The 27,303-nt window shown below is 43.0% G+C and overlaps 1 protein-coding gene across 4 annotated transcripts in view; it reads left to right on the top strand.

The window, feature by feature from the left end:
• Dipk1a (divergent protein kinase domain 1A) overlaps positions 1–27,303 on the top strand; it is an 81,010-nt gene that overhangs the window by 29,838 nt on the left and 23,869 nt on the right. For 2 of the 4 annotated variants that reach the window (XM_076546942.1, XM_076546940.1), the window contains exons 1-2: positions 9,104–9,170; positions 10,022–10,071. The exons of the other annotated variants lie outside the window; for them this stretch is intronic. In XM_076546942.1, coding sequence (XP_076403057.1) covers positions 9,119–9,170; positions 10,022–10,071 — 102 coding nt within the window. In that variant the 5' untranslated portion in view covers positions 9,104–9,118. Of the gene's footprint in view, positions 1–9,103; positions 9,171–10,021; positions 10,072–27,303 lie in introns of those variants that run through there. 4 annotated transcript variants of the gene reach the window in all.

Raw genomic sequence — 27,303 nt, 5'->3', positions numbered from 1 at the left:
GTTCAAAATAAATAAATAAATAAAAAAGAAGAGGGAGCACGAAGAGAAGGGACGCAGAGGCAGCAATGGGAGAAGGAATGAATGAACAAAGTATAATGACAGTGAAACCTGCTACTCTGTATAACTTTAAAATTGTTTTAAAATTGTGTGTGGCTGGAGACATGGCTGAGCTGTTAGGAACCCTGGCTGCTCTTCCAAATCACCCGGGTTCAACTCCTAGCCCCCATCAGTCAGCTTCATCAGATAGTTCTGGGCAGACTGACCCAGAGGGACAAAGACCCCAAAATTACAGCTTAGTCTAAGAAGGGTTAGAAAGCTTTAATGTTTATTAAAAAACAAAACTTTAGGTCTGACAGATGAACTGGGCTTGCTGGCAGTTCCTGTTTGGCTCACAGGGCAGGGTAACCACTGTCCTGTCACCTTCCTCTGCAGCGTCAATTAGATTTCCTTTTTGTCACCTGAACCCTTTCCTCTAGTGCTTTGCAGATTTTCTGCTTTGTGTCTGGTAGGTAAGAAACTGTGGTGGTTTGGATGCAGTTGGCCCCCATAGTCGCAGAGTCCCATAATCTGATGGGGAGCAGCACTGTTAGGAGGCGTGGCTTTGTTATTAGAGGAAGTGTGTCACTGTGGGGGCTGGCTTTGAGGATTCTTCTGGTTAGGACACCACCCAGGGAGGCAGTTCACTTCCTGTTGCCTGCCTATGAAGAGGTAAGTACTCTCAGCCCTAGCACCATGTCTGCCTGCATGTCACCATGCTCCCCGCCATGATGGCTGAACCTTGAACTGTACACAATTAAGTGTTTCCTTTATAAGAGTTGCCGTGGTCATGGTGTCTCTTCACAGCAATAGAAACCCCTACTAGGACAGAAGTAAATGTCTGAAATACAATTAAATTTATTTTAAATAAAAAACCAAAGTATGAAAACTAGAAAGAATGTAACCATGTACTTCAAGGTTATCACATTGTATATTGGCACTCAGTTGGGAAGTCTGGGTAGCTGGTTTGGTGCAGGGACTGCATTTTACTTCTTGATTTTCCAAGGGGACTCCAACTGTGAATTTCAAGCAACATGTACTATAATTTGTGGGAACCAACAATGTATGTATTTACATATGAGTTTATAGTCATGGAATTAGAAAGGAGATCATGAAAGGGGATGAAGAGATCTTAAGAGTGAAAATAGGGAGGGTAGTGGAGTGTATGCAGTGGGAAAACAACAGGGGAGCTAATTAGGAGAAGAAGGGGAAGAAACTTGAGGAAGTGGGGAGGGTAGAAGGGACATGATAGAGGGAAAGAATGGGGACCAAGTGTATTGAAATATAATGTATAAAGAAGTCACGGTGAAACCCATTCCTTTCCATGTTAACTTTTTTTTTTAAGATTCAGGGCTCAGGGGCTGGAGAGATGGCTCAGCCATTAAAGGCTAGGCTCACAACCAAAAATATAAGATTCAGGGCTCAGAAGATGGTGTAGTGGGTAAAAACACTAACTGGGGTTTGGAGAGATGACTCAGCAGTTAAAAGCACTGGCTGCTCCTCTAGAGGACCCGGGTCCAATTCCCAGCACCCACATGGCAGCTCACAGCTGTCCAGATGGATCCAGTTCCAGGGATCCATTGCACTAGGCATGCATGTGGTGCACATATCTGTGCATGCAGGCAAAATACCCATACACGTAAAACTAACAAACTAACTACAAACAAAAAACCACTGACTGATCAAGCCTGACAACCTGAGTTCAGATCCCTGGAACCCTACCACATGTGATGGCGTAACCCCAGCATTTCTGTGTTGGGATGGCAGGTGGAGACAGTTATTGTCAGGATTTTTTGCACACCAGCTAGCTTGCTTGTTGTGTGTGGTACAGAGGAAATCAGAGACCCTGTCTCAAATGAGGTATGGTAAGAAACTGTCCCCAAAAGCTGTCCTCTCTCTTCCACATGCCCACACACATACACGTCTCTTAGGCACACATATACAAAGATCTAAATGACTTACTCACTAGACAGAATCAAACGTAAACCATTAGGTTCCACATGTGTTGGCACTAATCAAGTCAGGACACAGGTTCTTGATACCTGGAGCTATGGCTGGTACTTGATGTGATTGGACGCAGACAGCTGACCTGACCTTCTTTACACTTTTCTGTTTCTCCTTCAGAGCAGCCATACTTAGGATTTAAAAAACCGTCTGCTTAGATAAATGATTGCAAAAAGATGAGATTCAAATCTCCATAATGCCCACTATATATTATGTTTTTTGTCAATTTTTTTCTCTCTGACTATGCAGAGCTAAGTCTGTAACTTAAAAAAAAAAAAAAACAAAACGAGAGATGATATTTCCTGATCAGATATGGAACAAGGATACAAGATAATAAGGTTAAAGTAAAAATCTTGTCCTTGAATTATCTGGGACCAATTTTAAAATAATGCTATTAATTTTCATGGTTCTGTTTCTGTTTGTTCATTGTATAGATGAGGAGGAAATGGCTCAAGTTACATAGCTGGTCAGTTACCTAGGAATTTAAGTCTGTATTAGCCAGTTTTTCATCACTGTGACCAATACCTGAACTAAGCAGTTCAGAAAAAAATATGTTTAGCTCACAGTTTCAGGGATCTCCATCCATGGTCAGCAGCTTCATTATTTCTGGGCCATGGTGAGATATAAAGTGTGTGAAGAGCAAAATTGATCACTTCATGGTGGTCAGGAAGAAGAGAGAAGATACAGGAAGGGGAGAAGGACAAGATGTAGGCTCTAGGAATTCACGCCCTATTTATTTATTTATTTATTTATTTATTTATTTATTTATTTAGGTTTTTTGAGACAGGGTTTCTCTGTGTAGCTTTGTGCCTTTCCTGGAACTCACTCTGTAGCCCAGGCTGGCCTCGAACTCACAGAGATCTGCCTGCCTCTGCCTCCCGAGTGCTGGGATTAAAGGCGTGTGCCACCACCGCTTGGCCTTCACTCCCTTTTTATAACTATGTCCCATCCCCTAAAGGTCAGGTGCCTTAGGCAGGCAAGGTGAAACAGCAACACATCTTTACATAATTAAACAAATGCAGCATAAACAAATGTAACACATCTTTGTCTAGTTAAAGTGATATTTCACAATAGAGACAGGGTTTCTCTGTCTATCCCTGGTGGTCCTGGTACTCAGCTCTGAGTCCAGGCTGGCCTTGAACCCAGAGATCTGCCTGCCTCTGTCTCTTGAATGCTGGGTTTAAAGGCATGTGCCACCACTGCCTGGCAGATTTTCTTGCTTTTAAACCAATTCTGATTTGTGTGTGTGTGTGTGTGTGTGTGTGTGTGTGTGTGTGTGTGTGTGTGTGTGTCTAGAACTTAAAATACATAGTCTATTTCTTCATTCATTCATTCAATTATTTTCAGATATGGTCTTGCTATATAGCCTAGGCAAGCTGTGAACTCATGGTCCTGATACACAGTCCATTTGAAAGCTGTTGTGAGCATCAACTGAAATAACCGAGCAGGTAAGGCAGCTAAGTAAGACTGGCAACCTGAGCTTACTCTCTAGGACCCATGTAAAGGTGGAAGAAGATAACCACCTCCACAAAACTGTTCTCTGACCTTCACACATGTACTGTGGTATGCACATTCACACCCAATCATCATCATTACTGAATAAAATAAAACAAAACTAGTTTGAGCCAGGTGTGGCGTTTCACACCTGTAATCCCAGCACTGGAGAAGCTAAGACAGGAGGATTGCCACAAGTTCAGATTTAGCCAGGGCTACATAGTGAATCCCAGGCTAGCTTGAGGGGAATCTTATCTTTATTAAACTGATATAAAATCCAAACCAAACAAAATAGAAACCTGCTGCGCACAAGGTCTTGCCAAAGTAAAAGTTATTTTGAGTATTAATAGGAAAGAGTCTGTGACTTGGGGTTTTGCGGTGACTAAGATGAAAAGTGCTTTTATTTAATATATGAACATCATGTTTTCTTCTATTTTTGGTTATGTATATTAACCCATGCATTGCAAGCTGTTGCACACGGTAGCACTTTACTGGTCTTTCCCTTCCTTCAGCCCTCTGGTGCAGACCTGACTGTCACAGAGGATTGGTGGTGTAGGTCAGGGGCCGCCAGCCACGGTTTCCATTGTGGAGCCACAGTGCCAGATGCCAGCGACTCATCCTCATCTTGCCACAGATGGAACAAGCATACTTGGTGTGTTCGCTGACTTCAGTTTTCTCCACCGTTTCCCTAGGGAGGCACCGTAGCGGGTCCCCTGTTGGTGATGGTCCCGACCTTCTCGGCTTTAGCCATGTCGCTGGAACCCGAGCCCAAGTCCGCAGAGTGCATGCTTTTTTTAAATGATCATCTGGGAGGCAGTACTGCTCAGTAGAGAGGTTAACCGTTACTGAGCTGACTCTCAAGACCTGTATTCTGTCCTGACACAAGCAGGTGTGTGATGTGGGGCAAATGGCCTGTGCTTTGGGGCTTCAGTCACCTTGTCTGTAACACAGGAGCAGGCCAGGGATGCACCACCTCTGCAGTAAAAAACCCTCATTATTGGTGAGCCTGAGAGGTCAGGCAGAGCAAGTCCATGTCGGAAGTCTCTGGGCACCAAACGATATGTGCCTGATATCCTTCATCCTGACACTAAGTAGCCACAGACCAGCCGGTCATCCGTCTCCATCTGCAGTGTAGCTGACTGGAGAAGAGCCAGGTTTTATTTTTGCCAGGAACTCTCTTGACGAATGGGTTTCCCTAGAGACGACTGTTTAATTTTGTGGTGTAGTGCATGGCTTGGTGTGGGAAAAGAGGGATGCAGAATGCTCATTTGTTCTATACTACCTGTATCTCCAGATACATTTAGAAAATAAGAAAATACATAGGAATTTAAATTAATTTGAATTAATTAATATATTCATAATATCTCAGTTAACATGTATATTTTAATTTGTTTAAAAATTTATCTTAGAACCAAAAGTTTGTTGTTTGTTTGTTTGTTTATTTGTTTTTCAAGACAGGGTTTCTCTGTGTAGCTTTGCGCCTTTCCTGGATCTCACTCTGTAGACCAGGCTGGCCTCGAACTCACAGAGATCCACCTGCCTCTGCCTCCCAAGTGCTGGGATTAAAGGCGGTGCCACCACTGCCCTAAAACCAAAAGTTATGAGTTGAAATTAAATATTTGAATTTCTTTTCCTTTTTGCTTTTTTGTGGGTGGGGTAAGGTAGGGGGACAGCAGCTCACTTTGTGTCCTAGGCTGGCCTTGAACTCAAGGTCATGCAGCTGGCTTCACTTGTGGCGATCCTCCTATCTCAGCCTCCTGAGTGCTGACATTTCAGGCATGAGCCACCAGGCCTGGCCGAACACACCTGAAGTTCTTACATTGTAGGTTAGATCCAGCTTAGGTTGCATCTAATTAAATGTCATTCTTCTACCACTGACCTTATCCTTCATTATCTTCATTTTAAATAAATATTTTAAATGCATTTAACATCCTTTGCTTCTAATGTCCATGTCCACGTATTTGCAAATCATAATAGTTTGACTTTAATGATGCCTCTGAGATCATTGTTTGCCTCTATTGAATCTGACACATCCTAATCCAGGCAAGGTCTGGAGTGCGGCAGAGCTTCCGCACTAGTCCTCTGTCCTCACAGGCCTTTCAAAGCTACCACATCCACATCTGGATTAATTTAAAATACCAGTTTTTCCAGGATTTGTTTATTTATTTAGAAATCTTACAGCTTCTTCATTCTCAGTACTGTCAAACATATAAAGTCATATTTATACGTATATGGTTATTTCTTTTTTTATCCAATTTAATTAATTAAACAAATATTGTTATATGTAAGATACTGTGAAAACGTAACACATAAAATCTGCTGGGTGGTGGTGGCGCATGCCTTTAATCCCAGCACTCAGGAGGCAGAGGCAGGTGGATCTCTGTGAGTTCGAGGCCAGCCTGGTCTACAGAGTGAGTTCCAGGAAAGGCACAAAGCTACACAGAGAAACCCTGTCTCTAAAGAAAAAAAACAAAAAACAAATAGAATCTAGCTTTTGAAGATATCTAATGTCAACAATATTGTTACTCTACCCAGGACCTATTCCATTTGGAAGTTTGTCCTACTTCACTGCATTCTGCTGAAGCGTGCTGAGGCTGTGAATGATCTTACTCCAGACCCTTCAGGCAGTTTTCATCCTAACAGCCTTTGCTTTATGTATTAGTGACTGTGGTGGTTTGTAGGAAAATGCCCCCAGAGGCTCAGGCGTTTGAACATGTGGGCCCCAGCTGGGATACTCTTGGGGAGGTTTAGGAGGTGAGGCTTTGCTGGAGGAAGTTTGTGTCACCTTTGAGAGTATATAGCCTCACCCTACTTCCAGTTCACTTTCTGTTTCCTGCTTGGGATTGAGATGTGATCTCCCAGCTTCCTGCTTCTGCCCACATGCCTCCCTGCCATGATGGACTTTTATCTTTTTGAAACCATAAACTCAGATAAACTCTTCTTTCTATCGATTGCTTTGGCCATGGTGTTTTATCACAGCAATAGAGAGGTAACTAACACATTGACCATCCTGTCTCCATATCCTAGCAGCGCAGAGGTAACTAACACGTTGACCATGCTGTCTCCATATCCTAGCAGCGCAGAGGTAACTAACACATTGACCATCCTGTCTCCATATCATAGCAGCGGAGAGGTAACTAACACATTGACCATGCCTGACTCTAGAGTTTTTAGGTAAAGAAACTTTACCTACACTTTTCTTTTGTTCTTGGAATTTTTAAAGGAACAAAGTATTAGTTTTGTTGATCTTTGTTTTTGGTCCCTCCCCTGTCCTAGGTTGAATTCCAGATCACTATGTGGCTATGGATGGCCTTGAATTCCAAAACCCTTCTGCTTCTACCTCAATTCTTGGGATTACAGAAATGTGTCACCATGCCTGGATATTTTAGGTTGTTTTCTGGTTTGTTAGTTTCTGTCTCTATTATTCCTCTCATTCTACTTTGTTTTGTTTTTGTTTTTCTGCGTCTTTTCTGACTTCTTGAGTTTTACAAACTCTTTAATTTTAAAGATTTGGTTTTTTTTATTTTATGTGTACAAGTGTTTTGCCTGAATGTATATAAATGCATCATGTGTATGCAATACCCATGGAGGCCAGAAGAGGATGTTGCATCCCTTGGAACTGGAGCTATAGATGGCTGTGAGCCACTTGTGGGTGCTGGGATAGAACCCAGCCCTCTGAGACCATCAAGTGCTCCTCAGCACCAAGCTGTCTCTCCAGCCTTGAGCCTCTAATTAAAAAAATACTTTTGTTCAGCTGTGTGTCTGTTGCATACGTGCAGGTGCCATGCAGGCCAGAGGAGAGTGCTGGTCCCATGCAACTGGCATTGTGGGTAGTTGTGAGCTGTCTGATGGAGGTGCTGGGAATTGAACTCTAGTCCTCGGAAGATTTCACACCAACATGTACAGCAGCAGTGATATGGAAAACACATTAGAGATGAATCAGAGGGGAAAAATAGAGGACATGGTAACTGTGGGAGTGATGGCAGCTACGGATGACAGACTTTTCTAGAAATGAATGTCAGGAAGAGTTGTAAGGCATGGCTAGAGTGATGGCTCAGTGGTTAAGAGCACTGGCTGCTCTTCCAGAGAACCCAGGTTCAATTCCCAGCACCCACATGGCAGCTCACAATTGTCTGTAACTCCAGTTCCAGAGGATCTGACATCCTTACACAGATATACAGGCAGGCAAAACACCAATGCACATAAAATAAAAGTCTTTAAAAAAAATTATGGGGGCTGGAGAGATGACTCAGAGGTTAAGAGCACTGCTTGTTCTTACAAAGGTCCTGAGTTCAATTCCCAGCAACCACATGGTGTCTCACAACCATCTATCATGAGATCTGGTGCCCTTTTCTGGCCTGCAGGGATACATGCAGACAGAACACTGTATACATAATAAATAAATATATTTTTTTAAATTATGAGACGGGCTGGAGAGATGGCTCTGAGGTTAAGAGCACCGACTGCTCTTCCAGAGGTCCTGAGTTCTGGTCATACATGCTGTATACATAATAAATAAATCTTTAAAAAACACACACACACAAATAAACAAAAAGAAGAAATACCTTTTTTCCCTTTAAAAAAAATTATGAGACAAAAAGGTTGTGACTAGAGAATATGGCATGTAGCTGCATTTTTGTGGACAGTAAAACAAACAAAATTAAGTTTGACTGAAAAACAAATGAAAATGAACTTAAGAATAGAATATATGTTGGGAAAGACCTGCAGACTTCAGAAAGACTACCAGGAGGGAGAAAGCCATCAAGTTGTTAGTAAACGTTTGCCCAGCCACACAGTTAAACCGAGTCCACTGTTGAGTCGGCAGAAATGTGTACCAGGCATCTGGGTTAAATTCAAATGCAGTTTCCTCATGGCTGGTTGTTCCCTGTGGACAGATTGTGTAATCAGGCACAAACAATTCATCTGGAAAATCTTCTCCCTCGGGCCTGGTTTACCACAAGATTCAGAAGTTCACTTCTGAGAGGGTAGCAGAGTTTTGTTAAACAAAACAAAACAGAAAGAAAAACTTTAAAAACAAAACACTGAAAGGAAATACTTTTTTTTTTTTTTTGGTTTTTCGAGACAGGGTTTCTCTGTGTAGCTTTGCACCTTTCCTTGAACTCACTCTGTAGCCCAGGTTGCCCTCGAACTCACAGAGATCCGCCTGCCTCTGCCTCCTGAGTGCTGGGATTAAAGGTGAAAGGAAATACTTTTAATGATTCAGGAAGCAGAGGCAAGAGGATCTCTGTGAGTCCAAGCCCGTCTGGTCTACATAACAAGTTTCAGGACAGCCAGGGCTACATAGAGAGACCCAGTTAAAAAACATTTTTTTAACTTTCTTGTGTCTTTGAGCTTTTAAAATTACAGTAAATTTTTCTCAATGGGAAAAAAAAAAATGGGTGAAAGAAATTGATGAAAATGTCATTACTAAGCAAAAAGAACATGGAATAGTAGAGTATGAGAAAGCCGAAAGTTAAGATCTATTGTAACAGGGTCTCTCGTAACCCAGGCTGGGCCCTTTTTTTTTAATTTTTAAATTTCTTTTGTATGACTATGTATGTTTCTCCCACATAATGCAGTGCCCATGGAGGTCAGAGAAAGTGTTGGATCCTCTGGAACTGGAGCTATGGATGGTTGTAAGCCACCATGTGGGTGCTGGGAACTAACTAGACATGAGTCTTTTGCAAGAACAAGTGCTCTTAACTCCTGAGCCATCTCCAAGCCCCACATCTTCCTTCACCTCCCAAGTGCTGGAGTGACAGCCAGCATGCTCAGGCTCCATTATTAAACATTAATCTTTTTAGGTGTGAAATGCTTTTTGTTTATTTTTTTATGGTGGTGGTGGTGGTGGTGGTGGTGGTGGTGGTGGTGGTGAGGATGATGGAAATCAAGTTTAGGGCTTTGAGCATGCTGGGGATGTGCTACAATGTTACACTAGCCCCTGACTTAAGGTTTTGGGTCCGCGCCCCCCCTCCCCCAGACAGGGTTTCTCTCTGTAACAGTCCCCTGGCTGTCCTGGAACTTGCTTTGTAGAGCAGGCTAGCCTCCAATTTACTGAGATTCACCTGCCTCTGCCTCCCAAATTCTGGGATTAAGACGTGAGCCACCACCACCCGGCTAACTTTTTGTGGTTGTTTTCTTTTTTCTTTTTCTTTTTTTTTTTAAAACAAATTGGCAAGATTAACATGAGACTTTAATATTCTTGTGCAATAACTATCACCCAGCTCATAATAAGCACAGTCTGGTGACCAGCAAGCCTTGTGATGTTCTAATCAGTTCTCTGTCAACTGAGACTAGAACTCTGTTCCTTGCCTTGAGCATTTTATAGATGACTTGCTCAGTGTCTGGAAACTGAGGCTCTTCCCCTGCCTTGTGCATTTAACAGATGACTTGCCTGCACTTCTTAGTCACCATCCCATTTGAAGTAGGCAGGTTCATCATCCCTGTTGGGGCCCCCGCTAGCCCACCCAATACCTTTTCTCTATAGATACCTGGAGAGAAAAGTGGAAATCTGAAAATCTTGAAGGCTCTGGACAGGTGTGTATTCCCTGACTGTCAACACTGAGTTACATAAAAGGGATTCCACTAAAGTGCCTTCCTGGTGCTGGAGTGATTACTCATCAATTAAGGTTCAAGTTTGTTCCCATGTTGGCCAGTTCACAACAGCCTCTGCTCCAAGGGATCTGAGACCTTGTTCTGGTATCCATGGGCACCCCCCCCACACACGTGCCTATATCAACATATATACGCATGAATAAAGATAAACTTTTTAAAATGTCCCTTTTTGGGGAGCCTATGACCTGTGCAAGCTGGGACCTTCAACAGTGCCTGTCCCTTACAGATGGCTTCAGGAGTTCCCTTTATGTACAAATCCTGAACAAATCTTTACTCTGGATTTTGTTTTTACTTTCTTCCCTACCCTAAGGAACCATCCTTTCTAGACTGTTGTCACCCTTGAGACATCATGCTCAAGACAGGTACCTCCTCATGAATCTTTGTTTCTTAGATTCCATTGCCCTGTCCTCAAGGGGACTGAAAGTACAGCAGCTTCAGCAGTGGCGCACACCCGTAATCCCAGCCCTCGGGAGCAGAGGCAGGCGGGTCACTGTGAGTTCCAGGCCAGCCTGGGCTACAGAGTGAGTTCTACAACAGCCAGGGCTACACAGAGAATCCCTGTCTTTGCACTCCACCTCCCAAACACCTCTGCCTCACTTCACAGCGCCCTACCTCACTTCACACCTTCCTGCCTTACTTCACACCGCCCTACCTCACTTCATACCGTCCTACCTCACTTCACACCATCCTGCCTCACTTCATACCAACCTACCTTACTTCAAGGTTTTTGGTTTAGCTTTTGCACATTATATTGTATGTCTGCTAGGTTTAATCTGATGTGCTCATTTTTAAGAATATTTTTTTCCATGTTCTTTGTCAGGGAAGAATTTGTCTTCTCTGAAATTTCTTTCTTGAAAATTTCACAATTTGTCTGTCTAGAGTGTTTTTCAGTCACACTTAAAAACTAGAACACAGAACTGCTTTCTCAACACAATTGTCAAGCTCTTGAGATTATTACACAATTTAGGACAAGCAACCTGGTATTTTTTTATTTAATGTTTTTAAAATTTATTGGTAACAACAGCAAGTAATCATTAGTCTCTCAGTAGTGGAACTCTGGCTTCCTCTAAACCCTTCCAGAAATGGCTCAGATCAATGTCTTCCCGTTCTCCAGGCTACCCTGTGTGTAATTACCTCCCTAAGCATGTGTCCGTGAATGTTTTCTTCATTTGCCATGCCCTACGCCCTTCCTTCCTTTCACAGGCTACTGCCTGTAGGAGAAGTTCCCACCCCCATGCTTGGATGCACAGTGTGTGTGAGGTCTGGGCTCTCAGCTTGGTTCTCTAGCTGGTCAGTGTAAGCAGCATTATTGCCTTACCTCTCCAACACCAACCCACCATCTTTATCCCTGGCTTTGTACTAGGGTTTACTCCCTTGGAATGTGTTCTCTCCTACTACAAATCATCCCCTTCATCAAAGACTGAATTCAATGACCATCTCCTCTATCACCTCCAGATACATGATTTCTTTAGAGATCCTGTCCTGAAAATGGTTTTTATTATGTGCTTTGGTAATTGTTTTTACATCCTATCTGGACTGTAAGCTCTTTGAAGGAAAAGCTTATGTCTCATGCAGAGTCTTAGGCGGGGCCCCTTATACCATTTGTGTCGTAATAGACTTGGCTCAATAATACATTATTTTGATGGATGGCGGTCTTCCTTCAGATGAGAATTTTGTGCTGAATTGTCTGATACTTTTTTATTTTAAGATTGCTGTTAAATCAATTTATCAAACACTTGGTGAGTTCCTATGTGTCCTAATTATCACATAATCCCATATATATAATATATATTATATATTATATGTGTATATAATATATAATATATATTATATATATACATATATAAATACATATGTATGTAAATGAATGGCTCCTTCTCAAAGGTCCAGGCACTTTCTTGGGTCTCCCTCTAAACTGGATAATTTTAACTGTTTGCTTGATACAACCTAGAATTAACTGTGAGGAGAGTTTTAATGGGAAATTATCTAGATCAGGTTGTCCTGTGGGGATTGTCTTGCTACTTGATGTTGGAAGACCTACCTCATTGTGGGTGGTACTGTTGCATGGGCTAGGCCCCACACTGTATTTAAAATGAAGAAAGCTGCCTACATAAGCAGGCAGCATGGCTCTTTTCTCTCTGTTCTTGACTGTAGATGTGATGTGACAAGCTAGAGTTCCTATCTTACCCTCTTTCCCCCTCCCACTTCTGCTGATCCCCTTTCTCTTCCCAAGTAGTCCTTTTCTACTTTGATATTTGTTTCTGTGTTGGTCACCCAGTGAGTGTAAGCAGGGTTATCTACAGGAGCATGAGCAAATTACCAGTGGTTACAACAGTGAAGAAAATGTCTCTCCTTCCCCCAGCAACCAACTTTGTGAGTCCCTTTATGCCCATCACAAGCTGATGAGCCTGATATTGTACGTCTTATTCAGATCATTACTGCTGTTGCTGCTGGTAGTTCAAGAGTGCAGTGGGCATCTCCTGCCCAGAAGACAGGGGTCTGTAACAGTCTGTCTCCTCTCTACTCTAGCATTCGTTCTGCCTCTGTTCTGTGTGGTTCTCTGACCTTGAAGGGGGTGAATGAAGTAGTTTTCCCACTTAGGACTGAGTAGTTACTTATCAGAACTTTGACTAGTTATGAATCTCTGCAGTAACCACTGCCTACTAAAAAAGAAGTTTCTTTGATATTGGCATAAACATAATTATTTAGAAGGTAATTATACAGACACATGATGTCCATTTGGCAAAACAACGGTAGTTTCCCTAATATGGCCTGTGACTTTCCCAGACGTGTGCTTTTGACCAGGTTTACAGTGCTAAACATGAATTCCTTCCTGTGGAATGGGCATCAAATACAACCATAAAGTGGTTGGTTATCCCCACCACGGTCACACCACTGTTGCACAAGCGGGCACATCTTGCTTGAAGTTGGCACACAGAATCCGTTGTTGAGGAAGACTGTTGATGACAGTTCTCCCATAGCAGCCTGCATGTCACCTTCTAGAACTATGAAAGGTATGGCTGAGATTGTTATATTATTGTTTACATAAAAGGAGTTCCTAAATGGACACCCAGCAAATACAAACCCAGCACCCAGGACACCTGGGAAACTGATGCTTAAGAATTGCCGGTTCAAGACCAGTTTGGACGAGGTAACAAAGTGGTCGGGAGGGGAGAGAAAGGCTTTACTGTATTTCTGCTAAGCTGCTCTCAGTCAGACCATACTGGAACTGTTACCTCCTCCATCTCTCACTCCCAGAAACACTCCATGTGTGCTGTTTTCTTTCTTTCTTTCTTTCTTTTTTTTTAAAAAAAGATTTATTTACTTATTATGTATACAGAGGAGGGCGCCAGATCTCATTACAGATGGTTGTGAGCCACCATGTGGTTGCTGGGAATTGAACTCAGGACCTCTGGAAGAGCAGTCGGTGCTCTCAACCTCTGAGCCATCTCTCCAGCCCAGTGTGCTGTTTTCTTATGGAGAGCACTGTCATTGCCCTCTGTTTGAATCTTCTTTCTTCCATCAGCTGTGCAGAATTTCCATGAGCCTTTGATCATCAAATACATTTTACACTTAGATAAACTCAAATTTAGGAGAAGTATGTTTTAATCAACCCTCCCAACCAGGAAGACTTACCTTTCACTTCTGTTTGTATACTTTATAAACTGTTCATTTTTTACAGTGAGCCTTTGCAATTTTTATAATTAAAAGGTGGATATAAGCTGGGTGGCGGTGACACAAACCTTTAATCCCAGCACTTGGGAGGCAGAGCCAGGCGGATTTCTGTGAGTGAGGCCAGCCTGGTCTACAGATCGAGATACAGGACAGGCACCAAAACTACATAGAGAAAACTTGTCTCAAAAAAACTTTAAAAGAAAAAAAAAAGGTAGATATAGATCTATTAGGAAAAATAAAATTCAGCAATAAGACTTCAGTGCTGTTTAAGTCTGTTTAATTAAACTATCTTTGTACATGCTCCCACATCATCCCTACTACTACTGTTAACAACACTGCAAAACAGTGTTGAAAATATTTTTGGAGAGTAAGAGTCATGTTGCATGACTTGTAAACTGTTGTTAAAAGACAGCCTAAGAAAACAATTGAATGAAACATAGTTGAATAAAAGAATGAAACAAAAATCTGTGTAATCCTTGCCTATACACAGCAGAGTGAAGGAAATAAAACAAAAGTTAAGAAAGAGAAAGAGCCGGGTGGTGTTGGTGGTGGTGTTGGTGGTGGTGTTGGTGTTGGTGTTGGTGGTGGTGGTGGTGGTGGTGGTGGTGCTGCATGCCTTTAATCCCAGCACTCAGGAGGCAGAGCCAGGCGGATCTCTGTGAGTTCGAGGCCAGCCTGGGCTATAGAGTGAGTTCCAGGAAAGGAGCAAAGCTACACAGAGAAACCTTGTCTGGGGGCGGGGGTGAGAAGAGAGAGAGAGAGAGAGAGAGAGAGAGAGAGAGAGAGAGAGAGAGAGAGAGAGAGAGAGAGTTAGTTAAATAGCCATCACTTGGCTGGATAGATAGTATATCATCAGCGCTGAAAACACTGTTAAAGACTAGGCTCACATCATTTATGGTGCAGGAAGAGTGCGCACTGGTTATAATTGATGGCTAGAAAAGCAAATGAATAATGAAAACCACTTTTCTAGTATAATGAAATTATAGACACATTTTAAAATATTACTGTAATATAGTAATTTTAAAATATTACTGTTTTTCAGTGTCTAAAACTGGAAAAATCTAGAATTTCAGATTGTCTGTTAATTCAGATTATTGTTGCCCTGGGAAATTTGAGTGAAAAAGGAAACTCTGGAATCTGAACTCTTTCTCCTTTCTTCATTGGCTCAAAAATTGTGCCCTAGGAATGAAGAAAACCTCTACTTTCTTACAGTTATAAAAACAAACATGCTCGGAATGTATGATATTAGAATGGTCTTCTGGGGAAATGCAGGCTCCATTCTCAGAAGCAATGAAGACAAACTACAAATTTGTCCCCACTCCAGCCCCTGACAACTACTAATCCATTTTATGTCTCCAAGGATTTGCCTATTTTAGACATTTCATATGAATGGAAATCATACAATACGTAGTTTTTTGAACCTGGTTTCTTTCACTTGTATAATGTTTTTAAGATTCACCCTTGTAGTATGCACCAGGATGCCAGGGTCTCTTGTAGCCCAGGCTGACTTTGAACTTACTGCGTAGCTGAGGAGGATGAACTTTAAATGTTGATCCTTCTTCCTTTGCTTTTTGAGTGCTAGCATCATAGGCATGTGCCTCTATTGAATCCAGAGCCTGTGCGTGGTAGGCAAACACTCTAAGCTCCGTCTGCATCCCTTCATTCTTTTATGGTCAAGTAATGGCCCATCAAATCGGAGAGCACACTGTTTATCTACTCACCACTTGATAGGCATTTGGATTGTTTCCATTTTTTAATATTATAAATAATGCTGCTATGGGCACTTGGAACACATCCAATTCCTATGTGGACATTTGTTTTCAGTCCTTTTAACTGTATACCTAGAAATGGAACTGCTGGGTCATATGCTAAGTTTTTCTTTAACCTTTTGAGGAACTGCCAAATTGCTTTCCAAAGCAGCTGCTGCAGTCTTTGTCTCTGCCAGCAATGTACAAGAGTCTGGTGTCTTTTGACATCGTTTCCAGCTCGCGGCGCAGTGCTTGCTTTGTGGTAAACACTGAGTAGATGCCAGATTTCTACTGATGTCCTCACATCAGGGAAAACTGAAGTAAGTAAAGTGGAGGAGGATATCTTCTAAGATCTCCAGTAGGTAACTGAAACCTCAGGTACTATTAAAACTCTGTGGACATGGCCACAGTTTGGGTATGGCTGGCCCCTGAGTTTCATGAACTGTGGTCCCCACTGCACTGTCATGGTGGCAGGGGAATGGCAGTGCTGATGTGTCATTTATCTGTCTGTCTGTCAGGACTGGAAGAATGGTGCAGCTCAGAGAAAACAAGCAGAGAGGAGCAATGTCAAAAGCTCTGCTAGAGCGGGAGCTGTACGGCACGGCTAAGGCCTCTGGTACATACGTGTTCTACCGTGTGACAGCCTTTGAGAGCAGTGTGGGGTGGGCTTGGGGGTTCCAGCAAGTGAAACCCTTTTGCAGGTACCTAATGCATTGTAATGCTTTAAAGTTACTCTTAGGTGCTAGGGAGATGGCTTGGTGGTTAAGAGCACTTGTGCTTTTGCGGAGTGCCAGGGTTTGGTTCCTAGCACTCACGTGGCAGTTCACATGGATCTGTAATTCAGTTTCAGGGAATAGACCTCTTCTTCTGGCCTTACATGGGCACCAAACGTACACATGGTGCACAGATACGCATGCAGGCAAAATACTCATGCACATGAAATTTAAAAATTTCAAACAACTTAAGAACTTTCTCTCTCTCTTTATAAAAATATTATTTGCTGCTGGGCAGTGGTGGTGCATGTCTTTAGCACTTGGGAGGCAGAGGCAGACAGATCTCTGTGAGTTGGCCAGCCTGATCTACAAATCAAGTTCCAGGACAGCTAGGACAGTTACACTGAGAAATCCTGTTTGGAAAAAAAAAAAATGTGGTAAAACCTCTCTGCAAAATAGTTGGGCAATTACTTTAAAAGTTCATCATGTAAATATCACATGACCTAGCAGTTATACTTCAGCTTTTTATTCCAGGGAAATGAAAACTTGTTTTGACACACAAGTCTGTAAATGAATGTTGGTAGCAGATCTGTGTGTTACCCAGTACTTTCAGTAGGAAAGCATAAGCAAGCTCCAGTGCATGTAGATGTGGGGCACCTCTCAATAGTAAAAAGGAAAGGTACACCCAGGCTCCAAATCCAGTCATGCTTTGTAAATGGCGGTTATTTCTCAGGGCTTAGAGGTCTGGGAAGCCCCAGATGAAGGTGCCAGCAGAGGCGAATTCAGTGTCTAGTGGAGGACTGCTTTCTGAACAGTGGAATGGTGCCTTCCAGCTTTGTCCCCACATGGAAGGAACTAAAAAAACACTCCAGGGCCTCTTATAAGGATATTAATCCCATAATGAGGGCTCCAACTTCATGGCTTAGTTGCCTTTCAAAAGTTCTTTCCCCTGATACCATCAGCTTGGTTGAAATTTGTAGGGATGGGGGCACAAATATTTAAACCAGCATGACCATAATCTCCAGAAAATTATGCTGAGTGAAAAAAAATTAGGAGCCGAAGAGATGGCTCAGTGGTTAAGAGCAGTGGGCACTCTTCCAGAGGACCTGGGTTCAGTTCCTATCACCCACATGACTCCACACAACTCCAGCCTGCAACCCCAGTTCCCGGCCCTCCAACATTCACTTGGGCACTGCATGGGCATCAGGCATGCACATGATTCACTTACACACATAAAAAAAATTACCAATCTCAAACACTTTGTCAACTGTATGAATCCTTTTATATGAACAGTCTTGAAATTGTAGAGATGAGAACTGATTAATGTTGCCAGAGAGTGGGAGGGGGTTAGAAGTAACTGTGATTATAAAAGGCTGCATACTTCTAATGACAGAACTCCTTCATGTTTTGACTATAGTAATGGATTCCCATCCTGGCAGATCATAAAATTGTATAGAAATAAATATAACTATCCCCATACCATCCACACATACATGATGTATATAAGTAAAACAGGAAGTCTGGGACTAGCAAGATGGCTCAGTGGGTAAAAATGCTTGCCCCAAAGTTCTCTCCTTGGAACCCACATGGTGGAGGTGGTTTTTTTTTTTTTTTTTTTTTTCCCCCCCCCCGAGACATGGTTTCTCTGTGTAGCCTTGGCTGTAGACCAGGCTGACTTTGAACTCACAGAGATCCACCTGCCTCTGCCTCCTGATTGCTGTGATTAAAGGCAAGCACCACCACCTCCCAGCCACAAGGCAGAAGTGTGTCTCATATATGCAAATAAATAAAGCAGGTGCAAGTTGGGTGTGGTAGCACTTACACCTTTAATCCCGCACTCTGGAGGCAGAGGCAGGTGTGGATATCTATCTCTGTGAGTTCAAGGCCAGCTCGGTCTATTTAGGGAGTTCCAGAAATGGCCAGGGCTACATAATGAGACCCTATCTACAAAAACAAAAATAAAATAGTGAAAGAATTTAAAGCAGGACATCTGGATAAATTCACTGGATTGTATCAATATTATAGTTGTAATAGTAGGATTTTGCAAAATGTTATCATTGGGAAAAACTGGGTTAAAGGATTTTTTGTTATTTTTCAGCAGCTACAAATGATCCTACAATTATGTATAAATCTTAAAATCCAATATTTAATAAAGTATTCAGACTTGTAAAAAACATTCATTTATATGAGGACACATGGAGACAGGGGTCATAGAGGATAACTTGTGAGAGTTAGGGTTCCTTCTACCATGTGCGTCCTTGGGATTGAACTCAGGTGGTCAGGTTTGATGGGGATCCCCTGTACCCACCCCGCTGTCTCACTAGCCCACAGCACTGTGTGCCCTGCGTTGTCATTAGCAGTGATTTATTACTGTAAGTCATGTGTTACTAAGTGAAATGTTGGCATGGGAAGGACTAAGGTTGGTCTTCATCCTGTTGCAGAGGCCCTGCCCACTTCTTAACTATTCAGCCCAAATGATCCCTCACCATTTCTTTGTTATGAGCAAAACAGACTCCAGCTTAATTTCCTATACTGTGTAAAGGCTCTGCTAGGGTTAAAACGCAGAAGCTCTTTTATAAGCTCTGAAAACAACATGCTCTTTTAATTCCATAGTTTTGGGAAATGGAGTTTAGTAGACTAAAGCAGTTGATTCTTGTTCTTGTTATTATCAACTCCCCCTCCATCACTACCACCATCACCTCCATCACTAGCACCTCTCTTCTGTCCCCACCCCCTCCTCCTCCATCACCTCCATCAGCTCCATCACTACCACCTCCTCCATCACCTCCATCACTACCGCCTCCTCCATCTCCTCCATCACTACCACCTCCTCCATCACCTCCATCACTACCATCACCTCCATCACTACCGCCTCCTCCTCCAACACCTCCACCACTACCACCTCCTCCTCCATCACCTCCACCACTACCACCACCTCCTCCATCACCTCCACCACTACCACCACCTCCTCCATCAGCTCCACCACTACCACCTCCTCCTCCATCACCTCCACCACTACCACCTCCTCCATCACCTCCACCACTACCATCACCTCCATCACTACCGCCTCCTCCTCCAACACCTCCATCACTACCACCTCCTCCTCCATTATCACCTCCATCACTACCACCTCCTCCTCCATCACCTCCATCACTACCACCTCCTCCTCCATCACCTCCACCACTACCATCACCTCCATCACTACCGCCTTCTCCTCCAACACCTCCATCACTACCACCTCCTCCTCCATCAGCTCCATCACTACCACCTCCTCCTCCATCACTACCACCTCCTCCTCCATCACCTCCACCACTACCACCTCCTCCTCCATCACCTCCACCAACCACCTCCTCCTCCATCACCTCCATCACTACCACCTCCTCCTCCATCACCTCCATCACTACCTCCTCCTCCTCCATCAGCTCCATCACTACCACCTCCTCCTCCATCAGCTCCATCACTACCACCTCCTCCTCCATCACCTCCATCACTACCACCTCCTCCTCCATCACCTCCATCACTACCACCTCCTCCTCCATCAGCTCCATCACTACTACCTCCTCCTCCACTTCATGCTCCTTATTTTTCTTTTTCTCCTAAAGCCTGGTATTTTCTTCTGGGTTTTTTGTTCAGGGGTTTTTGTTTATTTTTTTTCTCTGTTTTTTAAGACAGGGTCTCTGTTGTCCAATCTGGCTCATACCCACTTGACTATGAACTCCTGGTCCTTGTTCCCTATCTTTCAGCCTTTCTCCTTCCTTCCCTTTCTTACTGCAAAGCTCTAGTGTAATAACTTCCTAACTGGCCCTTCTTTCTTAACTCTAAGAGATAGACATTTTTCAGTATTTGAAGTTTAGATGTGTTTAAATCTAATAGTATTTCTTTTTTTTTTAAAGATTTATTTATTTATTAATGTATACAATGTTCTGGCATGCATCCCTACACACCAGAAGAGGGCACCAAATCTCATTATAGGTGGTTGAGAGCCACCATGTGGTTGCTGAGAACTGAACTCAGGACCTCTGGAAGAGCAGCCAGTGCTCTTAACCTCTGAGCCATCTCTCCAGCCCAAATCTAATAGTATTTCAATACTTGGTATATTTTTAATATTTCTTACTGAGTTATTCTTTTATTTTTTAACTTCTTTTTTTTTATTCTTTGTGTCTTTCACATTATGGATCTTGATCCCATTCATTTCCCCATACCTTCCTATTCAGCCTCTGCCCTTGCAACAACCCCCCACCCCCCAGAAAATAGAATAAAATTTAAGAGAAAAAAAAAAGAGAGGAAAAATCTCATCATGGAAGCTGTAGTGTGACACAGTGAGTCAGTCACACAGTGAACCCTTTTGTCCATATGTCTTTACTTGCAAGTGTTCATTGCAGAGAGTCATTGGTCTGGTTTAAGTGAGGCCTCTGGTGTCTGCTACACTATAGATGCTGGACGCTCACTGGAACTCCTTGGTTATCCTGCTGGTGTCCTGTGTTATGGAAATGCGGCAGCTTTGGGTCTACAGGACCAACCCCTTCATGTGCTCCCGCAGATCATAGATGGGGTGGATATCGGGGTGGGCTAACTCATAACCCTGGTTCTGGGCCTGGGTAGTTGCAGGGTTGGTCAGCCCGCCAGCTCTCCCCTGTCCTCACCACCAGGGTGAGCTCTCCAGCACTGCCCCCGGCTAGTTCACCTCTTGCACCAATGAGCAAGGGGCAGGGGCAGTTCTGCTTTCATGCCCTCAGGGTCGGCTCTCCCATACCTGAACCACCAGGGCCAGCTCTACTGTGTTGCCCAGGCAAGGTGCAGGGGTCACTGTCCTGAGTGCTGCAGCTGGTGAGAAACAGGAACAGCTCTCCAGCTCTTATGACCTCAGGGCCAGCTCTCCTACCCGCTTCAGGCGTGGTGGGTGGAGGGCATCTCTTCCCTGCCCATGCTGCCATATGGTAGGTGAGGGGCAGGGCCAGATCTCTCATGCTCATCTTCTCGGGCCAGCTCACCTGCACCCCCATAAACAGGATCAGCTTCACTGTGCTGCTCAGATGAGGTGCAGGGCCTTCTTTCTTGAGTGTTGCAGTTGGTAAAGGGGAGGGTCAGCTCCCTCGCCATTCTTACCTAGTTATGATTAATGTACAATGAACTATTATAGTATGACCAATTTAGACAAATGCATTCATAGTATAACCCACACCCAAATTATGTTGATATTTCCATCTTAAAAATTTCTCATATGACCCTGTCAGTTACCCCTGCAAAGCAACCACTCAACTGATGTGAAGAAATGTTTAGTAGGCCAGATGGTGGTGGCACACGCCTTTAATCCCAGCACTTGGGAGGCAGAATCAGGTGGATCTCTGCGAGTTCGAGGCCAGCCTGGTCTACAGAGCGAGATCTAGGACAGGCACCAAAACTACACAGAGAAACCCTGTCTTGAAAAACCAATTGAAAAAAAAAATGTTTAGTATCATTTTTAAATTAGTAACACCCCAGAATAAAACACAAAGTAGTATTTTAAAGCTTAAAAATAGGGAGAGGCTACTGGAAGATGCCTCATTCAGTAATATCAAGAGATATACAGAACCCACATATCTTAGTGTTTCTATTACTGTGAAGAGATACCATGACCACCAAGACACCAGCAACTCTTAGGAAAACATCTAATTGGGTGGCTTACAGTTTCAGAGGTTTAGTCCATTATCATCATGGTGGGAATTGTGGTGGCATGCAGGCAGACATGGTGCTGGAGAAGGAGCTGAGAGTCCTCCATCTTGATTTGTAGGCAGTAGGAAGTAATCTGTCTCACTGTGTGTGGCTTGAGCCTATATGAGACCTCAGAGCCAGCCTCCACAGTGACACACTTGCTCCAATAAGACCATGCCTACTGCAACAAGGCCACACCTTCTAATAGTGCCATTCTCTTTGTGGGCCATCTCACCACATTAAATAAATAGATAAATAAGTAGATAAACTATGGGGATGGGGATGTAGCTGTTGGTAGAATACTTGCCTAACAAGCATGAGGCCCTAAATTCAATTCCCAGCATTTCACAAACTGGACTTTGTAGTGCTCACCTGTAATCTCAGCATGTGGAGAATCAGAAAGATTAGAAGTTTAAAGGTCATCCTTGAAGGCCAACAGAGGATACTTCATCTCTTGCTCTGTCACATTCTGTCTTTTGAGACAGTCTCACACTAAATGTGAAGCTCACTGATTTGGCAAGGCTAGATGGGGAGCAAACTCCTGGGGTCCCTTTCTCAACCCCTCAGCACTGGGTTACATGTACATAGCCATGTCCAGCTTTATGTGGGTATTGGCAGTTCGAACACAGGTCCTCAAACTTGTTCAACAGGTGCACCATACTTCCAGCCCCTTGATTCATTTTTAAGTCTTTTGCCTATTAGACACATGCTGCATATTTAAGAAATTTATAGCAATTCAGATTTAATTTATATCTATCCATTACCTTAATTAAGCATTATAGATGTATTCTGTCAGTGTATTTTCATGAGGGATCAAAACAACTCTTTTTTTTTTTTTTTTAAGAACTTTCTCTAGGTTTTATTTTGGTTTTGGCGTTCTTTAGAATTTGAGAATTGAGAAGGCAATTTTGGATTAACACCTGTCTTAAAAGTTCCAAAATTAGAGAGGACCATGTTTGCATGGTTTGAAATATCTCAAAACTAAGATTTTGTTTGTTTTGTTAGAGTCTCACTGAATAGCTCTGGCTGCCCTAGAACTCTACATGTAGACTAGGCTGGTGTCCAACTCACAGAGATCCCCCCTCCTTCCCAAGTAGTGTGATTAAAGGTGTGTGCTCCTATCCCTTACTAAAAATACTTTATCATTACAAGCTGATTTTCTTGTTGTTGTTTTCTCTGTGTAGCCCTGGCTGTCCTGGAACTGGCTCTGTAGACCAGGCTGGCCTTGAACTCAAAGAGATCCGCCTGCCTCTGCCTCTTGGGTGCTAGGATTAAAGGCATGTGCTACCATGCCCAGCTTACAAACTGTTTTTTAAAGATTAATTTTTACTGTTTTTATTACATGTATGTGCCTGTGTGCAGTTGCCCACTTAGGCCAGAAGTGTCTGATCCCATGGAGCTGGAGTTTTAGGCATTTGTGAGCTGCCTGACTTCGTCCCTGGGAACCAAACTTAGGTCTTCTGCAAGAGTAGTATATGCTCTTTTAGCCCTACAGACCGAATTTTTTAGCCTATTCTAAAAATTACTGCCACTATGAACATTTTTTTTTACAAATGTCAAAATAGATAGATGTGAGTGATAATCACTCCAAGAACTTTGAAGAGCTGTATATGGGCAGGGTTGTGTTTTTATTCCATGGGTCCCTATAACTTAAATAAGGCCCAGTTTAGATTGCTCTGTATTTTCATTATTCTAGTCAAGCACAAAGAATTCAGCCTTGGTAGCTCTGAAGATATGCAATGTTGACCTAGGTCAACCTTCCTTTGAGGGTACTTTAAGAGTGAGCTCTGTTTCTTACCTTCTTTGCAATAGTTTTCTAGATATAGCCCTGGCATACTCTACATTTTAGAAGTCCTGAGGAGGTTATTCATGAGGTCTGTTTAGTGTCCACTTAACCTCAGTGTCCCTGGACTTTTGTCAGGCTTCATGCTAAAAATTCAGAGAGCATATTTTAAAATATGCCATTGTCAAAGAAATGAAACTGTAGCTGCTTGTAGACCTGGATTCTGGTGAAAGTAAAATAAGTACATTTGAAAAAACAGTGAATGTTAATTTTTATAAGCTTTTGGGAAAACAGAGTAACATTATGTTATCATAAACCTCTTAAAACTGCAAAGCTTTTGACCTAGAACTGTCACTTACTGAAATCTCCTCTGAAGAAATAATCAAATACTCAGGCAAAGATTTATATATTTAATAGACTGTAGAGGAGAGCAATTACAGGTCCTGAAGCCAGGTTGCCTCCATTCAAATTCAAGGTCTCTTACTTGGAGCCATTATGGTTTGCTTAATCTTTATTTGTTTCTCAGTGTCTCTATCTGTAAAATGAGTAATAGTTCCAACCTTGTAAAGGTCTTGTAAGAGAATAATGGTGGTCCCTCAGTCTCAGTCAGTTACCACAGCAGGTGTGTGTAACACCACCCCCCAAACTCTGTGGCATACAACAAGCACTTATTCTCCCTCACACATGGACATACAGCAGATATTCTCTGCTGAGCTTGCCTCTAGGACATGGGTATGGTGTCATGTTTTGTTACTCTTTAGAGGTCAGTAAACTACCAGGGATGTGTTTTTCTCTTGGCAAATCTGCTGCACACTGTCTTTGCACTGCATTCACTAACAAACACTAGTCAAAGCACATCACATGCTGAACCAACAACCATGAGGCAGAGGAGAGAATGAATCTTCCAGGCAGTATGAGGTTAGCAGTTTCTTTCTGTAATGATCCAGTGATTTGTAAACATTTGCTTTGCTGGCATATGGTCTCTACAACCACTGGACTCTACTGTTACAGAATAGAAGCTGCCTTAGTTAACATGTCAGTGAATGGGGTAATGACTGTAATTTATAAAATCATGTTTATAAAAGCAGGTGGCACCTTGGCTAGTAGGCCAGAGTTTTCTAATCTTGACTAACTTATTCTAATGGTTCAGAAATTTTAAGAGGATTAAATAAATTAGCATATCTAAAGTGTTTATCGGTTCCAGATGTGAAACAACACTAGCAAATATTGATCATCATTAATGTTGGTTTTATGTGGTGGCGCAATGATATTCAGTAAGCAGTGCTGTTACCTTTCGAGAAAAGCCACGAGGCACGACAAAAACCACTATCAGAGTTTTATTAGGAGGAGGGAGGGACAGGACAGAATGTGATCAGGCCTATGGAAGAGAGAGAGAGACAGAGAGAGAGGCAGGGTTAGAGAGGCAGAGGAAAAGAAGAAGAGGGAGGAGTCTGTGATCTGCTTTTTATGGATTCCCCTGCACATGTGCATAAGGGCTTACAGAACTACGCCATGCATGTGGATGGATTTCGTAGGATGTAAAGCCCTGGAATGACTAAGCATCTGAACAGCACATGTGTAGTCATGTAGCTGGGAGTGGCCAGGAATTCCAACAATTAATAGTATTGTTTTTGTTACTACAGCAGATATTGGAAAAAATAAATGTCCAATGTACAGATAGGGTCAAATACATTATGTTACACCCATACTTAAATGGTTATGCATTTATTTATATTTAAATAGCATTTAAAAATAACTAAGGGGAGGGGCTGGCTCCCTGGTGAAGCATATTTGCTGTGCAACCATGAGGGCCCGAGTTCTAATCCCTAGAACTCAAGTAAAAACCTGGGCATGGTTGCGCTCACTCCTGGAACCCCAGCCTAGGATAGGAGAACAGAGATAAGAGGGTTGTTAGGGATTGCTGGCTCTAGCCAAGCCCCAAGTTCAGTGAGAGACCCTGTCTCAAGGGAATAAAGCAGAGCGTGACAGAGCAAGACACTTGGTGTCTTCCTATGGCCTCTGCTTAGGCAGGCACACACACACATGAATTCACGTGCACGCACATTCACAGCATGTATACACTACACACACAGACACATACACTAAAAAAATCATTTTTTTAATCTAAGAGGAAGGCTGGAAAGATTACTCAGTGGCTAAGAGTGTCTCCTGGTCTTCCAGAGGACCCCAGTTTGTTTCACACTGCTCACATCATCAGAGGGCTTACAATCACTTTCACTCCAGCTCCAAGGAATTCAACACCCTCTTCTGGCATCCAGACTTGTGGGGGGTCCCTGCAGGTGTCATGGGGGAAGCAAACCACAAACCACGGCAAGAGATAAGAGTAAAAACCCGGTGTAGATTGACTTCATAAGCCTGGATCAGACTTCAGGGAGTCCAATGCCAGGCAGTTCAGTGTCAGCATATTTAAACACAGCACAATTTGGGGGAAGGTTTCCAAGCAACAATCAGTCCAATCAGTCCAGTTCCAGGTGCACAAAAAAGCTTGAGGTGTGACTACACAGAGACTCTTTCACACAGTACATGCTTAGAATCTAGTGGGGTCTCTGGCCGAAAACATAGAGGTTAACAGGCCATAAAGTACTTGTGACATCTACCCTCCCTGCCCTAATGCTGTAGGGAGGGAAGAATCTGGCATAGTCATCCCGGGGAATTAGGGTGAGGTCTGTCCCTTTAGATAGCAAAAAGGTCAAGAGTACATTAACAACCTCTGCTCTCACCTCTCTGGATGGAATGCAGGTATTTGATTTGTATCTCCTCCATTGAGGAGACACCCCTGCATAATTAACATTCCTGGTTCTCCTAGTGCTTGTCCATGAGTATGAGGACCTCTGCGCCCCCAGCACAGACATGCGTGGCACACACTTACACCGACGCCCTCAGTGAGCCGCCCTCCTGGCAGTCGTGCCCATATGTGATTCTGTCCTTCATTTTCTTCTCAGCTGGTCTTGTGTAACCAAAGAATGCTGCACACATGGTATAGCTTCCACTTGGACGTTTTAGAACACTTGTTTCAGGAAAATCAGCTCTCATGTAAGAATTTCTTTAATCCCAGTACTCTGGAGGCAAAGGCAGGCAGATCTCTTAAGTTTGAGGCCAGCTAGGTCTATATAGTCAGTTCTAGGACAGGTAGCTATGTAGACCCTGTCTCAAAAACAAACCACAGTAATGTCAGCAATAGTTTAAAGAAGAAGCAAATTGCTATTTTTTAATCCCTTTGGGGTTTGTGGGTTTTCTGTTTGGCGTTGTTGAGGTGTGTGTACATACGTGTAGGCATTCCCCACCATGCGTGCCCTTTGTGTGGAGGTCATAACATGACTTGTAGGAGGGAGTACATTTTCTCTTTCTGTCATGTGGGTTCTAGGGCTTGAACTCAGGTCAGTGGCAGGCTTGGTGGCAAGCCTGAACCATGTCACCAGCCTTGCCCCCCCCTTCATTTTTCTTTTATTGGATGAGTGTTTTACCCACACACATCTATACACAACTTGTACACAGTGCCTGTGAAGGTCAGAAAACGGTGTTG

The sequence above is a fragment of the Peromyscus maniculatus genome, chromosome 10 (assembly GCF_049852395.1).
Source record: "Peromyscus maniculatus bairdii isolate BWxNUB_F1_BW_parent chromosome 10, HU_Pman_BW_mat_3.1, whole genome shotgun sequence".
NCBI lineage: Eukaryota > Metazoa > Chordata > Mammalia > Rodentia > Cricetidae > Peromyscus > Peromyscus maniculatus.
This window is presented reverse-complemented; position numbering and strand designations above follow the sequence as displayed.